Below are 17,579 nucleotides of genomic sequence, written 5' to 3' on the forward strand. Positions count from 1 at the left end.
CATAGAACTCACCTCATTTGCTTCATGTTTCTTTTGGATCATTTTCCTTTGCACCTAATATTCAGGATCTTAAAAACCTTTGTTTTATATATTTTGTTCTTTTAGAGGATTGGTTCAGATAGAAGGGTAAACCCCGTCCCCGTTACTTCATCTTGGCCAGAAAAAGTACCCATCTAGTTTTCTGAATATGAATATATGTAGAATTTAAAGCCACTCAGGATGAGAATGACTCCTTACCTTATTAATGTATCATCATCCACAATGACTAACCATGCTGTTTTGTCCTGGCTACGATTCAGAAATCTTTCCAAAATGGCAAATGTCTTTCCACAATGACCTAGAAAAGGCAAGAAAAAAACTTACAATGTATTATTTCTTATAAAATATATACAATTTGTTCATTTCTTTTTAGTTTTGAAGTGTTGTAAGAGCTTACATGCCAAAATGCAGCTTAAAAGTTCAAAATTTTAAAAAATAGCCTTCTCTAATTTTCATAGACACATTGAACCAGTGGGAACTTTAGAGATAATGAAATTTATGCCATTCATTTCACACACAAGGAAATGGAGACCTAGAGAGATGAGTGGAATTACATAGTCACACAGATAATCTGAGGCAGAGATAGAATTAATATCTTTTAAGACTCACAGCAATGAGCAATGGCATCCTTTCTTAGATACACTTATTCTGAAGGAGCTGTTAGAACCCCAGGCACCACTGCCACAGGGAAGCAGCAGTGCAAAGGTGGAAGCTTATACCTTCATTTATTTATTTTGTAAATATTGACTACCACTAAGTTTCTAACATGCCAGATACTGTGGCAGGTACTAAGATATGCACTAAAGATACAGTGCTGGGCAAGACAGAGTTACAGTCCTTCAGATACCAATAGATAAATTACAATGCTTTAATGGTAAATGCTGGGACAAAAATAAAACACTTGGGAAGAGTAATCAAATTGATAAACAGGAATATGCCCCTCATTTTAATTATTTGGTGACATAGTGGAGCACAAATATTAACTTATATTAATGACTATTAAACCACTCAATTTGACCTTTATTTTCTTTACTCTTGATCTCTGTGCATTTTTAACCATTACAATATGTGTGTTTCAAAGCCATCTCAAATCCCCTTTAGAACAAATATAAATATAGGCAATAAGGCCAGACTAGAAATGAAGAAATCAAATAAGGAAGGTATAAGTAAATACATGATTATTAAACCCAATCTAAAATAGTTTTTCCAAATCAAACAGCAACAGACAGACTCAGTAATACACTTAAACTTGTCAGAAGAATTGGTAACTACAGAAATGGCATATCTGATTCTGCATTGTACTATATTAATGAAATAATTATGAATGACACTAACATAAAATAAGATAAATTACTGTATAGAACATAACCAGTTTGCTACTTTTTTTTTTTTTTTTTTTACTCATAAAAGGGCATGGGGAACAAAAAAACTAAAGAAAAAAGGGTGGCAGAAACACTGGATGAAACCTAAGATGAATAAAGAATATCTGAAGATGAGGTGGCCAAATTTACACTTCCATTTTATGACACAATTTTTAAAAATTTTTATAGATTTAAGAGGTACAAGTGCAGTTTTGTAACATGGACATATTGTACAGTGGTGAAGTCTGGGCTTTTGGTGAAGTCATCACCCGAAGAGTGTCTATCGTACTCAGTGGGTAATTTCTCATCCCTTGCCCCTCTTCTACTCTCCCACCTTTTGGAGTCTCCAATGTCTACCATTCCACTCTGTATGTCCTAAAAAGTGTTTTTAATTAGAAAGCCTGCAATTTGAAGAGAAAAGCAGGTTTATTTCCAACAATTTACTAATTAAAATCTTAACATATAGAATAGAGTTTATTCTACATATAACTAGTGTAGAATGTGATTAGGTGGTACTCACAGGTAACATAATATGTGAACTAGACTATAAGACTGACAAGGAGAGAAGCTTTATGTGGGAATGTAATAAACACCCCATCATGGTCACAAAGAATTATGAAGGTATGAAAAATCTATTGTTAAATTCTGCTGTAACTATCATGTGCTCAATTATAGGATATAACCTACTAAAAACTTGCAACACTTCGTACTATAAAGCCCTTAGTTTGAAAGAACCAATCTGTATCTGTGAGGGAAGAAGGGAAAAAACTAATATGAGGCAAAAATTATAGCACTTATAAAATATTTCATTTTTATCCTAACCTAATTTACTGTATTTACAGAATGGGAATGTTTAATAAGGAGAGTAGTAAGAATTATGGACTCACCTCTATCTGTATTAGGAATTCCCAAATCCACAGTAGGAATGGAATTTTCAGTATAGTCGCTATAGTATTCAATGAGACTTGCCTGGCTCTCCCAAGTCTGCTTAACAATAGGTACTGAAAAAATTACAGAAGTGACAATCACTGGCACAGTTACACAAGGAAGCTTAAAAATTCAAAATGGCAGTATAATCATCTACAAAGGAAGAGAAACATTACTGGTTGTTCTTCAGGTGTTCCAAGAGTTGCTTGCTTCCAACCCTGAGAAATGCCAACGTTGTTGACTAAAACCCTTTCCTTGAAGCATTTTCAACATTCTCTAGAGTAAAGCATTTCTCATTCCTGGTGATGAATGCATTTACTTCCATATAATGATAAATTTTCTGGTTTGATTATGCTATTGTGTTTACATTTATGTTAACTAATTTTTCTTTTACCATAGAGCATGGTAAGAGAAAATCCATCCCTCTTACCATGGAGCATGGGAAGACCTTTGCAAACTATGCATGTCCTCATCCAAAGATTCTAACAGAACTACCCAACCCTACAAAGGGCATGACCTTGCCAAATGAGAATCACTGCATATGATGACTGATATTATGATGTTGTACTTTTGAAAAATGTGGAAGTAATAACATTCAAAACTACTGCAGGCTTTAAAACTCTATCATTAGCTAAATTGTTTTAACACAATAAACACAACAGAAAGCTGTCCTGGTTTTCTGTATTTTTGCTTTGGAGGCTCAAAGATAGCTCTGTCTGCATACCTGACATATAGACTTAACCACTACTTGATATTAATTCACCTGGCCAAGTAATTCTTTTCTTCTATACTTAAAAAACAAATTACTACCTACGCATCTCTGAATTTTAAAAAGTGGTTTCTTGTTTTTTCAATAGAAAAAACATTTATATTTTATATCCTGTCAAGACTCTGATGAACCAAATCTTCACTTAACTTTTGAGAAACTTTATCAGATCATGTATCTTTCCCCTGTTCCCAACTCTAATAGAAATATATGCAAAAACTGATGTTCCAATGTAAAATTTAAGTGTTTAGCTAATAAGTAAGCAAATTCTGAATCCAGCTCAGACAGCCCTTATATAGAAAATACAAAAGTGCATCATTTTATAATATCTTTCACTGGCTTTTTAAAAAAAAAAAAAACTGAGTTCTGCACATCTGCTGAAATTATTACCAAATTACCAGTTAAATATTATTTTCATATATTAAAATACAATCTTTCCACAACCATAAAAAAGCAGATAGGTCTAAACGTTTCTACATGTCAAAATGGTCAAAGATGTACTAAATAATAGATAGGGCTACTGGCGGACAAAAAAGGAAAAAAGACATTTTTTAAAATTTCACTCTGTTCTACTTCCAAATTTCAGCACAACAAAAATGTTAACCTTGGCACTGCTGTGGCAGTTTGCTTTGCATATAATAAGCAAGAGAACTCACCCCAGAAAGGGCTCCCTGCAGCTTGCAGCCACTAAAAGTTCACACTGTTGGGTAAAATATCCTCCACTGCATAATGCTGGAAGAAGCTGTGAGGAAAGGTCAAGAACTTTCCTCAGTCCCCAGCAAGGGTCCTGCAGGCTGTGCAAATTTTGCTTTCAATTTCCTCAGCCTTTAGGCTTTCAGTCTTTTTTTGCTCTAATAGGTTTATTAAAGAGCACGGGTGTTTCTTCTCAATTAACTGATTTAAATAAAATTAAAATCAAAATCAAGGGTGAGTTAGTGCTTTTGCTTTCTCTTTTACTTTGAAACAGGTAAAATAGAAATTACACTAAAGGTAAGAATTAGTGTGTGTATGACTCATTTTCCAACACCTGGCACAGTGCCTAGGACATAGTAGGCACTCAATAAACAGTTGAATGAGGACTGAATTTTGTAGGCATTTCAATAACAGGCCTAGGATTATTTGTGGAAGCTTGTTAAAGGAAGGTTTTATTCATAAAGGCAATTCAGCCTTTGATTAATCATTTTAAAACAAGCCAACCATTTAGATATACTAAGATATTATGATTCTATAATACCTAAAGCATTCAACAGTTTGTACATCTCTCCCCTTGTCAATATAACCTCCATGCGTCTGTCCTATCTCTTTTTTTTTTTTTTTTCTGAGACAGAGTCTCGCTCTCTCGCTCTGTTGCCCAGGCTGGAGTGCAGTGGTGTGATCTCGGCTCACTGCAAGCTCTGCCTCCTGGGTTTATGCCATGCTCCTGCCTCAGCCTCCTGAGTAGCTAGGACTACAGGCGCCCACCACCACGCCCAGCTAATTTTTTTTGTATTTTTTAGTAGAGATAGGGTTTCACCGTGTTAGCCAGGATGGTCTTGATCTCCTGACCTCATGATCCGCCCGCCTCAGCCTCCCAAAGTGCTGTGATTACAGGCGTGAGCCACCATGCCTGGCCGTGTCTGTCACATCTCTTAGCCATAAAGGATTTAAAGTCTTCCAAAAAAACAGCTTAAGGCTTTATTTTCAACCAGGGTTGATTCTAAATTAGTTAAACTTTTAAAATAATGGTCTATTTTATTAGCATCATTTAAATTCTAAAATGAATTCATTCTATTATTTACAAAATATTTTATATTGTATTGAGGCACTGTATTCCTAAAGATATTAAACTTTGAGAAAATACTTTAATAAGTTACCTAATACATTATCTCCTTTTCAATAAAGAAGCATACTTCCTATCACATAATAATAGTGAATGCCTCTTTCAAGAAAGTTTGTCATGAGATAACTTAAACTTGGAGCAAAGTAAAAAAATTTTACTATAAAAATGCCAGCTGCACAGATGGCATAAATCTTTCTTAGAGCTTTCTAGACTCTAAGCAGAAGATGTGTCTCACTATGAGGACAGAACATGCATTTTTACCCCCAGGGAGGTGACTTGTAAAACTGTCTCAGATTATAAATGAAAATGAACTTGACGCTTGAACATTTTATTAAAACTACCACACTATCAAATGTGAATAGTTTTTATTTTAAGGAATCCACTATTTTCAGCTTGCAGATGGCCCTTTTGTCTCAGTGTGCAAGTCAGTGGTCACAAAATAAGACCCTGATTGCACTTCTCTTCTCAGGAGCAGATTAGGGACACACACGAGTGTGCCCTAATTCCTCGTTTTAAAGACTGAGGTGTACCTAAGCCTGAAAAGTATCCCTCCTGGATGACCTAACACAACACTGTAGGGCAATCTGGAACATCAGCTATTCAACAGCCAGGGAAAGGCAACACCTGACTCCTCTCCTCTCTTCATTCATTGATCTAATCACCTTATTTGATTAGAGTCTGGCCTTCTATCTGGCTGTATTTTAATTCAAGCCTCGCCTTTTAAGTAAGCCGACTGTACCACAGTACATGTAAGCCTCTTCAGTCAAAGAGAACACCAGCCACCAAACACCCCTTTCAATCAGTTTGTTCAGATTTGCCTCTAGACAAGACAACAGCAGTAAAGACAGCAAACAGGTTTTTGTTTTTGTTTTTTGTTTTTTAATCTGAAAGAAATATAGTGCTAATTTTTAAGAGCTTAGGAAGCTGTGGAAAGGAACTAAAGGCTGAGCAAACGGCAATTTAACCTCTTTAATTAGAGGGAGACTGCAGGAGAGCATCCCACAACCCACCATTTGATGAACAAAACCAGTGGCTGCCACGAGGTACATGAGACATGTACACAAACTGCATGGAAAAATGATGCAAACAAAATTCTTAAGGTTTTCTGACAGCTCAGGTCACACAGTGGGAAACACAGAACCCAAGAGGAAGCAATCAAGTTGAATATTAAAACACCAGAGATCATTTCCTTGCTTAAATATAATTTTACATGCTATGCCCAATTCATCACCTTATGTAACAGTTCTCAACTTTCTTTAAAACTCTACTAAATGCTTGCCTCCCAGAGTGTGCTGCTGTTTCAGTGATGTCAATATGTATTACTTCCTGGAGCCAAAAGACAGAGTATTTTTTTGCTTGTTGTGTTCTAAGAATGCTATGTTTCACTTAAGTCAGAATCCAGACAAAAGCAATTACATAAATGTGTTACTGTTAAGCCAAGAAAGTACAATATTTAAAATATTTCTTTTCATTGTGAAACTTGGTTTTATTAACAGTTCTTCCACGAGAGTATAAAAAAATAAATGCAATCTATATTTTCCCTTGCTGTGACTAGGGCCTTGAACAGAACATGTTCCATCTCTCCTTCTCATCCCAGAAGGTAATCAAATATAATGAAGCAGAAGTGGGGGCCATCACCACCCAGTGCCAGGGGATACTGTGCCCACAATTAACAGTACAACCCACTCTCAACTTGGCAAAGACAAGTACAGTTTCTCTAGATTTTTTTCCTTCATCATTTGGCCTTTGTTACTAAAGTATTTCTACTACAGACTGTTGCGGGAAGTCCCCCCAATGGAGGGACCGGCTGAAGCCATAGCAGAAGAACATAAATTGTGAAGATTTCATGGACATTTATTAGTTCCCCAAATTAAAACGTTTATAATTTATTATGCCTGTCTTTACTGCAGTCTCTGAACATAAATTGTAAAAATTTCATGGACACTTATCACTTCCCCAATCAATACTCTTGTGATTTCCTATGCCTGTCTTTAATCTCTTAATCCTGTCATCTTCACAAGCTGAGGATGAATGTCACCTCAGGACCCTGTGATGATTGTGTTAACTGCAAAAATTGTTTAAACAATATGAAATCTGGGCACCTTGAAAAAAGAACAGGATAACAGCGATGTTCAGGGAACAAGAGAGATAACCTTAAAGTCTGGCTGCCTGTGGGCCAGGCGGAACAGAGCCATATTTCACTTCTTTCAAAAGCAAATAGGAGAAATATCACTGAATTCTTTTTCTCAGCAAGAAACATCCCTGAGAAAGAGAATGCGTTCCCAAGGGGAGGTCTCTGAAATGGCTGCTTTGGGAATGTCTGTCTTTTACGGTTGTTGATAAGGGATGAAATAAGCCCCGGTCTCCCATAGCGCTCCCAGGCTTATTAGTACAAGGAAATTCCCGCCTAATAAATTTTGGTCAGACTGGTTGTCTGCTCTCAAACCCTGTCTCCTGATAAGATATTATCAATGACAATGTGTGCCCGAAACTTCATTAGCAATTTTAATTTCGCCCTGGTCCTGTGATCTCGCCCTGCCTCCATTTGCCTTGTGATATTTTATTATCTTGTGAAGCATGTGATCTCTGTGACCCACACACTATTCGTACACTCCCTCCCCTTCTGAAAATCACTAATAAAAACTTGGTTTTACAGCTCAGGGGGCATCACAGAACCTGCCAACATATGATGTCTCCCCCGGACACCCAGCTTTAAAATTTCTCTCTTTTGTACTCCCTTCTTTTATTTCTCAGACTGGCCAACACTTAGGGAAAATAGAAAAGGGCTCACGTTGAATATTGGGGGCTAGTTTCTCCCAATAAGAGAGTGCACAGGGAAAGGAAAACTAAACAAAAAAAATCCAACACCCCAGACCATGTATTCTGCTTGACTATAGCAGTGATATGCTTAGATAGGAGTGGCAGTCTAAATTCTCAGCTCGATTTGTATTTTAGATCCTGTGTGGGTTTCAATTCCTTGCCATCCCCATTGCTACTAAAAATGGAAAGCCTACTTTCACAGCTTCTGGCCAAGTCAAAACTGACCTTGAGCACAGCAGGACATCAACATGAATATCAAAGACTATTTATCAAGTATTGAGTTTGTAATACATCCAAGGACACTACAGTATAGCTGTGCTGTGGTAGAAACAAATGTGGGACTTAGGAGCCAGAAAACCCAAGTCCTTGGCTCTGCTACTCAATAGGATACAAGAAACTGGGCCAGTTGTGTATCATTCCATACTCAGCTTTTTCTACAACAAGTGAATAACAATAATTATCATATCATGAGGAAGTGTCAACATGAAACTAGGTGATAGAACATATGTGAAAAACACACCAGAAAATGTAAGAAATATTAGCAGTTAGAAGCAGTGTGATGTTATCCTTGTAACTGGTATTACTGGATAACTCTTTGGGCCAACTGGTAGCTGGACTAGGCTTCTAAAATGAGGGAAAGAGCCCAGTGGTGGCCTGGCAGGCTACATGAAGTCATGCAAAATGGACTTTAAAGTCACTGAAATTCTGTTGCCTTAGACTATCTTTTCAAACAAACATATCCAAGTTGAAAAATGGCTTACCACAGAAACCCAAATATGAAAACTTCATGATACATTTTAGGCCTCATGCTTTAATGATCCCAGATTCAAATTAACAGCAGCAAATCAATGCATCTGGCTTTGGAAGGTTTGTTTCTAATGCTCCTAATAGGCTTTTAAGATTTTGTAATTTTTAAAGACTTTTGACTCAAAATTCAAATAGAAAAGGATTTCATGAATATCTAAAAAGAGTATCTCAAACTTATGCAAAATAAGAAAGCAGTAAACTGGATTATTCAAAATTACTAAATCAAAATTAACAAACTATTTTTTTTTCCATTTCTGTAGAATATAAAAAATACAACGGGGAGTGTCCCTAATTTTACTGCTTCACTGTGACCTGAAAAATGTGTTTCAAAGAAAAAGTACCAGCAACACCATCCTTAATATTAATATTGTGAAAACAATCACTACTCCAAGTGTAGCTTCAAGATCAATTAAATCAATTCAAACAGTTCCTGCTTGCTGTAAAAGAAACAAAACAAAAAGCAGTATAGTTCATTTCCCCAATACCTATTTAAAGAAGGTATTTGTCAAAATAATCCCACAAAACCCTTCCATATTATGAAAAAAGTAAAAGGATATTAAATTTAGGTTAAATTTATGATAAATACAAATTTTATTTTAACTGCTATACTGATTCTTCATAGTATCTTAGGACTTGTATAACAAATGTATATATTCATATAGGCTGATTTAATAGGATTTGGAATTTAGTGTGGCCATTTTAGGCAAATATGAAGGTTTACAGTTAATGTATTTTTAAGATATAATTGATTATAGCTGGATTTTAATTGATGTTGATGTCTTAGACAATACTATAATCTCAAATTATATTATTATTTTATTTGGAAAACATCTTCCCCTTTAAAATATAATTTGTATGTATCATGTTATCAAGTAAAATATACAAATGAACTTCTTCAGTAGTTCCAATCCCATGAAAATGACAGTTGGTTTAGAAATCTCTTCTACATAAATATCACATCCTTGGTGAAATCGACAGTCTTTTCACGGGAAAAAAAAAATTAAAATATGCACTAAAATTAGAAAATGCAAAAGACTGCCTAATCTTCAATTTCAGAAAAGTGTTGCTTGAAATAAGGTGCAAAAAGAGAGAAATTATGTCTATTTATATTTAGGATGGGCTTTTTTTTTTACATTATCATCACAACTTAGCAGAATTCTGTAATGACATCAAAAACCTGAATAAAAACAACATTAATCTGCATGCCAGGATTTCCTTAAGAAGAGATTCACTGTTTGTACGGCGACTTTTTCTTCTTCTCCAATATTATCTACTCATGAGCAAATACATCTCGTAACTAACAAATTCCAAGGTAAGCATTTGAAATAAATTGAAAAAGAAGAAAAAGTCTTTTTTCTTTGTTGGCATGCTGTTACCTTGAAATCCCCTGACATTCTTCATCCCGTTTAGAGACTGCGCACAGACCTAATACGTTGTTTGACAAAATGGATTGTTTTTCACACAGTCTCCAAGACTGCCACACTGAGCTTTTCCATTTCCAATTTAAAATACTGCCATAAACAGTATCGGCTATGACCACTCATGTTTCAATACAAAATTTTCCTTCCTAACTGATCTTGGTGATTGAAATGGTGCAACGATGAATATTGATTAAACAACTGCTTTCACTTCAACATCCAAATTGTCATTATCCCTTTTCTGAATTTATACTCAAGAATTCATTTGTACTTTTTTTTAAAAAGGTAGTCTGGATTTTAGCGTTCAATAAAATGAATAACCCAAAACATACTTCTGTCACCATGAAATTTCTTGCATGTTTTTACTGCAACAAAAATATCCTTCTTCTTCACTGGCTTTCCCTAAAAAAAAAGAAAAGAAAAAATATATGCATATGTGAGTCGGCGTTAACTTCACACCCACATTGGATCTCACATGATCTACAGTTCAAATTAACCAATGTCAAGGATATCAAACATATTTCTGGGATAAAGTTTTAGGGGAGAAATGGAAACACAGGTCAGCTGACAACATAACCTTTCTGTCAGCCAGCCCTGGACCTGCCTGCTCCACCGTGCACGGACTGTGCATCCCCTTAACAAGTTTCCAGAATTTCAGTCTGCTTGTTTAGAAAAAAAATAATAATAACCACTGCAAGGCTGCTATTATTACTATAATTTATTAAACACATAGTAAGTGACCAATAAATGTTAGTTACCTCTCATTTCCTTTCTCCAGCTGGTGGAGATTTTGACAAAAAGAGAGAAATAGGGGGGATTTTTTAGTGTAAAATAAGAGATGTTGCCCTTTTCTAGGCCTGGCCTTACTTTAATGTTGAAAACATTTTTACGGCCTCTTTACTGGTGACCCAAGTCTAGGCTAAGGATGTTTTCTCCTCTGCCAAAGGTAGGATTCCTTCAAACACCTGGTGGAGGTGGGGTGGGGGCAGTCCTGGAGCCCAGGCTGATCACACAGATGAAAGGGGGCACAAAGAGGGATTTGTCAACAAGACACACCCAAGCCCTTCACAACCCCTTTATTACCTGCCTTAGGCCTGCAGTCATAGTCAATCGTGACTCCTATATAATTTGGGGCTGGTTTACAGTGACATCTAACTACAGCTTTGTCATGTCACTCAAGGCACTAGGAGAGCACTGAAAGAGCAAGCAAGCATTCTGCCTAGAAAGACTGGTCTCCCCTTCTGGAACTGCAAACAATTACAGATTCTCTCTCAATGCTGCACTGTTTTGGGGTGTGTGTGCATGTGTGTGTGTGTGTGTATGTGTGTGTGTGTCTATGTATTTATCTCTTCAAATGGCACACACAGACTTCTGTGTGACTGACTTGAGAATAACGACAATATTTGAGGTTGGTGAACGCATTTTTTCTTATGAGAAAAGCTGTTAACAACCTTGTGAGTGTCAGGGTCTCCAGGCTCATACTGGGGCTGGACCTTGGGTCTGCCAAAACAAGTGAATTTATTCTGAAAGTTCTGGATGGCTGTCAATGAGATGAAAGGCAGAGCCACCTGCTGAGAGAGTAAAGGGTGCAGGCTTGTGGAGAAGGCTTGGGTGTCACAGAAAGCACTGGAAATTGCCTTTCCAGGAAATGGAACAGAAATTCCAATCAATGCATCCTACATCATCAACAAAAGAAAAGACTCTGGGCACACTAACTCTAAAGTGCTATAGTGAGCAGTCCCTCACAAAGGCTCTGGAGTAAAGGGGAGCCCTTGCTTCCCTCCCTACTAGCTGTGTAGCCGTAAGCAAGCACTTGGCTTCTCTGTGCTTTTCTCTTCTCATTTGTAAGATGGAGTTACAATAGTACTAACCTTGTATGACTGTTATTACTAGAGTCTTGATATATAGTTCTTACCTGGCACAGGGAAAATGTTGATTTTCTTTTTAGTGTGTAAAGTGCTAGTGCAGCACTATTCACAATAGCAAAGACATGGAATCAATGTAGGTGCCCATTAATGGTGGACTGAATAAAGAAAATGTGGTACAGATATACCTGGGAATACTATGCAGCCTTAAGAAAGAATGAAATAATGTACTTGCAGCAACATGGATGCAGCTGGGGGCCAATATTCTACGTGAATTAATGCAGAAACAGAAAACCAAATACTGCATGTTCTCACTTATAAGTGGGAGCTAAACACTGGGTACACACAAACATAAAAATAGGAACAACAGACACTGGGGACTCTAAAAAGGGGAGGAAGGAAGAAGAGCAAGGTTTGAAAACTTCCTATCGGGTACCATGTTCACCATTTGGGTGACAGAATCAGCAGAAGCCCAAACCTTAGCATCATGCAATATACCCTTATAACAAACTTGCACATGAATGCCCTGAATCTAAGATCTATTTTAAAGTGCTAGGGTGACATTATGCACAGCATCTAAATTTTTCCTTTGATATGCAAAGAAGTTTTTCTTCTGTTACTTACACAAAGTGGTAGAAAAGAATGGAATGTGGTAGCACAGTAAAAGTCCACGTCATCTGTACAAAACTCAGGCACTGGGGTCAGGGGAGGTCCTCCGCCTTTGTCCCAGATGTAGAGGGCAATCTGCCACAAGACAGGAGACAGGCAGTGATGAAAGAACTCAGTCAACACAAGTGTAAGAAGGGACAAAATATCTCAAGGGAAAGCAGAACACACCTTCCATAGAGAGTAGGGTGAACCATATCAATTTGTCAGTATTCAACAGGACTTCCTAAACTTAAAAAAATGACAATGACAATTCCATGTGAATAAATGTAATCTGTTACTAACAATAAGAAATTAACTATGAATCAATATTCTGACCTCCAAAAAATTCCAAAGTATGTGGTTTTAGGAAAGAACACATTCTACAACATCACGGAGATGTAAGAAAATACTATTATGGCTCCAGTTTCCTTAGTATGGTAATCACATAACCCAAATACTCAACTTGCTTAAAACATCTACAAATGTTGGGTAAAATGCCCTTAAATATTTCAATGTATTGCTAAGTTGGCACAAAAATATGGAATCTGTGAGAACAAAAATGGGAAAGTGAGATCCTGGGGAAAAAAGGGCACCAAGGGTAGTTTTCCCTAGTAGGTATCAGCTGACCTCTGGCAAGGCTGAGTTTCTGATAGGAGTGAAAAGACTTAAGTCTATGACCCACCCAAGGTGGGGTGTGACTAACAGCAATCCCCTACATAAAGCTAGGACCATGGGTCTAAATGGAGGGAAAAGAATAATCTCTAAATCTCCTCTTAGATTTTGTAACTAAAAGCCAGGCCTCCCTAATTTGTGCCACCTATGAGGTCCCAAAACACCTCAAACTGATAATTTAAATTATCTCAAGTCAGTATAACCCACTAGCAACAGGCAGAAGCTAATGTAAATCCTTACTAAGGAACCACAACCTTAATATAAGGCTCAGAGGATTTTTCCAAAGGAACAAGGGTGCTTACAGAACAATCACTCAGAGAAAAAAAAAATCACACATGAAAAAGAAATAAGATAATGAACAACAGCCAGCAGACATAATTTAATCAGACTCAAAAAACTTCAGCTATCAGAATTATCAAACAGATTATAAAATTACTATGCTTAATATATTTTATAAAGAAAAGAAAAACTTTAAAACATAAGAAAAAATTATTTTAAAAAGATTACACAAAACAAGTAAGCACATTTGAAAAATAACTGAGGCTTGGCGTGGTGGCTCATGCCTGTAATCCCAGCACTTTGGGAGGCCAAGGCAGGCAGATTGCCAGGTCAGGAGTTCGAGACCAGCCTGTCCAATATGGTGAAACCCCATCTTTACTTAAAAATACAAAAATTAGCTGGTCGTGGTGGCACGCACCTGTAGTCCCAGCTACTCAGGAGGCTGAGGCAGAAGAATTGCTTGAACCCAGGAGATGGAGGTTGCAGTGAGCCAAGATCATGCCACTGCACTCCAGCCTGGGTGACAGAGTGAGAGAGACTCTGTCTCAAAAAAAAAAAAAAAAGAAAAAATAATTGAATAAAACTTGTGATGACAGAAAATGACTGGCAACCTAGAATCATCTACATGATGTAAGTATGCTTCAAAAACAAAGTTGAAATAAACATTGTTAAAGAAAAAATATTGAGAGAATTTACCACCTCACTAAAAGAAATTCTAAAGGAGACACTGCAAGAGGAATAAAAATGATTCAATTGGAAGGCCTAAGAAGCAAGATGGAATGATAAGCAAAAACAATGGCAAATATATGAGTTAATAAAAATGTTAACTGCATAAAATAATGACAATATCTACGTTTCCAGGCTAGAAAGAAAAAGGGACAAAAATATTGAACAACAAGTGCATATAAGTTGGGAGTGAGATAATCAGAGTTAAATTATCCTAAGGCCCTCAAATTTTCTGGCTATTGATTAATAAACCATTGTTAGGTTAAGAACGCATGTTAAAATATTTAAAATAATCAGTAAAGTACAGACAGATTTAACTTCTAAAAGAAAAGAAAAAATATGGACTAATAAATAAATAAATAAGAAGACAAGGAACTTTAAAATAGAAAAATAGAGGGGCCAGGCACGGTGGCTCACTCCTGTAATCCCAGCACTTTGGGAGGCTGAGGTGGGCAGATCACAGGGTCAGGAATTCAAGACCAGCCTGGCCAAGATGGTGAAACCCCGTCTCTACTAAAAATACAAAAAAAAATTAGCCGGGCGTGGTGGTGGGCACCTGTAATCCCAGCTACTCAGGAGGCTAAGGCAGCGAACTGCTTGAACCCAGGAGGTAGAGGTTGCAGTGAGCTGAGATGGCGCCACTGCACTCTAGCCTGGGTGACAGAGGGAGACTCTGTCTCAAAAGAAACCTAGAAAAATAGAAAATAAGGAGAGGGGCACAAAATAAAGTGATAGAAGTCAAATATATCAGTAATTACAATCAACATAAAGGTAAATTTGCTATCTGGTTTAAAGATAAAGATTTTCAAACTGGAGGGTGGGGGGAAAAGGCATGTCCTCTTTAAAAGAGACACATCTAAAAAAGATAAGGCCACAAAAGGATTGAAAGAGAAAGATAAAAAATGATTATGAGGCAAACAATCAAAAAATGCTAACATTGAAATATTCACGTCAACAAAATAAACATTAAGACAAACAGCATTACTAAAGATAAAGACAAATTCACTAAGAGGATGTAACAATTCTAAGTTTGTATGCATCTAATTAACATAGCCTTAGAGTATAAAAAGCAAGAGTTGGCAGTTTCATAGGAGAAATCCACCATTATTATGGAAGATTTCTACATTCCTCCCTTAGTAAATGATAAGCAGACAAAAGTAAAATGAAGGATTGAAGCAATGAAATAAAGAAGAAAATATCTGAAAAGCATCATTAATACCTTCTTCAATCTAATAGATATGAAAACTGAACATGAGTTGGCCATAAAGTAAGCCTATAAGTGTCTCAAATGACTGTTGTATAGACTGCAACAATACTGTTAGAAATCAGTAACAGAAACACAACCACACACACAAATATACTGGGTCATGACGAAAATTCATTTTTTTAAAGTGGGTCATAGTCAAAAAAAAGTTTAAAAGCCTCTGCCTTGGAGTAACTCTTGCGGATGATCACCATGATACACATTAAAAATATTCATAGAAGCAATGGTTGTAATAGCAAAAAACCAGTAGCCACTCAGAAGCCCATTAATAAGAGAACGGATAAATATATTATTATGGTCATATGGGAGACTACTACAGAAAGTAAAAATAAGTTAATTAGAGCTGCATGAATCAACATGGATGAGTCTCAAATTACAACAGTATTTGCAATAGAGGTGGGAGACAGCCAAATGCCTAGGCAGATAGGGAAGGGCCCCCAGAGAATCTCTGATCCGCCCCACAAGTGTTTATTTACACCAGATGTTTTGTTTGGATAAGGGAACCTGCACAGGGGGTTTGCCTGGGCATGCCTGCAGTGGACTGGAGGCCCACATGTACTGGAGGAATGGGGTGGAGCCACCAGGAATTCACGTCTTATGCAGGGGAGGAGAGAGGCCTCTTCAACTCATGTGTAGGGGCCCTGGTATTCATTTTATGACGTGGAAACCTGCTGACACGGCCCTCTCTCTTCACTGAGAGCTTTCCTTTCACTTAAATATATTCCACCCTCCTCACCATTCAATGTGTCTGTGTGCCTAATTCTTCCTGGTTGTGAGACAAGAATCCAGATTAACTGAACTGAGGAGCAAAAAATCCTGCATCATTTATATACAATTTTGTTTATATAAAGCCCAAAAGGATGCTAAATTACATGTTATTCAGAAATACATTCATACATAATAAAATATGAAGAAAACTAAGGGAGAGGGGAGAATTCAAGAGAGAGTTTAGTGTGGGGAGACGGAAGGAGGCCTCTCCTTGAGAAGCACATAGGTAGCCTCAAGGTAACTCATAGTTGTCTCCTTCTTAAACCAGGCAAGCTAGTTAGGTATTTTGTTCATTAATCTTTATACCTTTCATATATGTTAGAAATATTATTTTGTACATATTCAATGTTTAGTAGATTTCCAAACCTAAGTATCTATACCAGAGCTGACTTTTCATTAATCCTATCTAGGCAGAACTTGGTTTTCAACAAGCCATTTTTTTCATCTTTGTGGAAGAGAAGAATTATGTTTTCCTAAGTTTATTTCTACTCAAATATCCCATGTTATCATTTAAAGACACCTGAGAAGTTAGAAAGTCTTGTGTGTGCCTTCTTGTCCCTGGAAGGCCATCAGCACTGTTGGACTGAATTACATGTCAAGATTTACCTTAATGTCCTAACATACAGATTCCTGCATAGAATGAGAGGCAAGACTGTTCTGTGCAGTCAGGCACGCCCACAAGTGAAATGCAAAAAGGGCCTTCTTAACGATGATTTGAGAATTAATGATGGGACACCTGCCACCTGCCTCTAGAATAACTGGTTACAGATGTCCAGTAAATGTGAAGAAACCAGGAGTGTTAGGGCTCCAGGCTGCCTGCTTGGGACCAACAGGCTCAATTCTGCTCCAGAGGGCCAAGCACAGACACACAACAAAGGCATATGTCTTAGTCTGTTCAGGCTGCTACAATAAAACACCATAGACTGAGTGGAGTCTAAACAAAAAATTTATTTCTCACAGTTCTGGGGGCTGGGAAGTCTAAGATCAAAGGACTGGCAGATTCAGTGGTGAGGGCCTGCTTCCTGGTTCATGGATGGCACCTTCTAGCTGTGTCCTCACATGGCAGAAAGGGCAAGGAAGCTCCCTGGGGCCTCTTTTATAAAAGTGCTAATCCCATTGATGAGGGCTCCACTCTCATGCCCCTATCACCTCCCACAAGTCTATCTCCAAAGACCATTTCACTGGGGCTCAGGTTTCAAGGTATGAATTAGGGGTAGGGGGGACATGATCATTCAATCTATACTGGCATATGTACAACCGAAGCATCAAGTAAGAGCAGAGGTACTTTTAATGACATTTTTGCATGTTTTTAGAAATCTACCTTTGGACCCATCCATCTAGCTTAAAAGTAAAGAATCATGAATCACAAGATGCAATCTTTTTCACTGTTCTGTCTTCAC

The 17,579-nt window shown here is 37.2% G+C and overlaps 1 protein-coding gene across 5 annotated transcripts in view; it reads right to left on the reverse strand.

The window, feature by feature from the left end:
- Positions 1 to 17,579, reverse strand: part of B3GLCT (beta 3-glucosyltransferase) — a 137,953-nt gene that overhangs the window by 38,482 nt on the left and 81,892 nt on the right. For 4 of the 5 annotated variants that reach the window (XM_032150532.2, XM_058437706.1, XM_032150531.2 and 1 more), the window contains 4 exons: positions 12,447 to 12,566; positions 10,290 to 10,359; positions 2,288 to 2,401; positions 238 to 337 (listed from right to left, as the gene is read on the reverse strand). In XM_032150532.2, the coding sequence (XP_032006423.1) occupies positions 238 to 337; positions 2,288 to 2,401; positions 10,290 to 10,359; positions 12,447 to 12,566 (404 nt within the window). The remainder of the gene's footprint in view (positions 1 to 237; positions 338 to 2,287; positions 2,402 to 10,289; positions 10,360 to 12,446; positions 12,567 to 17,579) is intronic. The other variant, XM_058437704.1, reaches the window with a different exon arrangement.

Source organism: Hylobates moloch, unplaced genomic scaffold, assembly GCF_009828535.3.
Source record: "Hylobates moloch isolate HMO894 unplaced genomic scaffold, HMol_V3 SCAFFOLD_4, whole genome shotgun sequence".
In the NCBI taxonomy this organism is placed as follows: Eukaryota; Metazoa; Chordata; class Mammalia; order Primates; family Hylobatidae; genus Hylobates; species Hylobates moloch.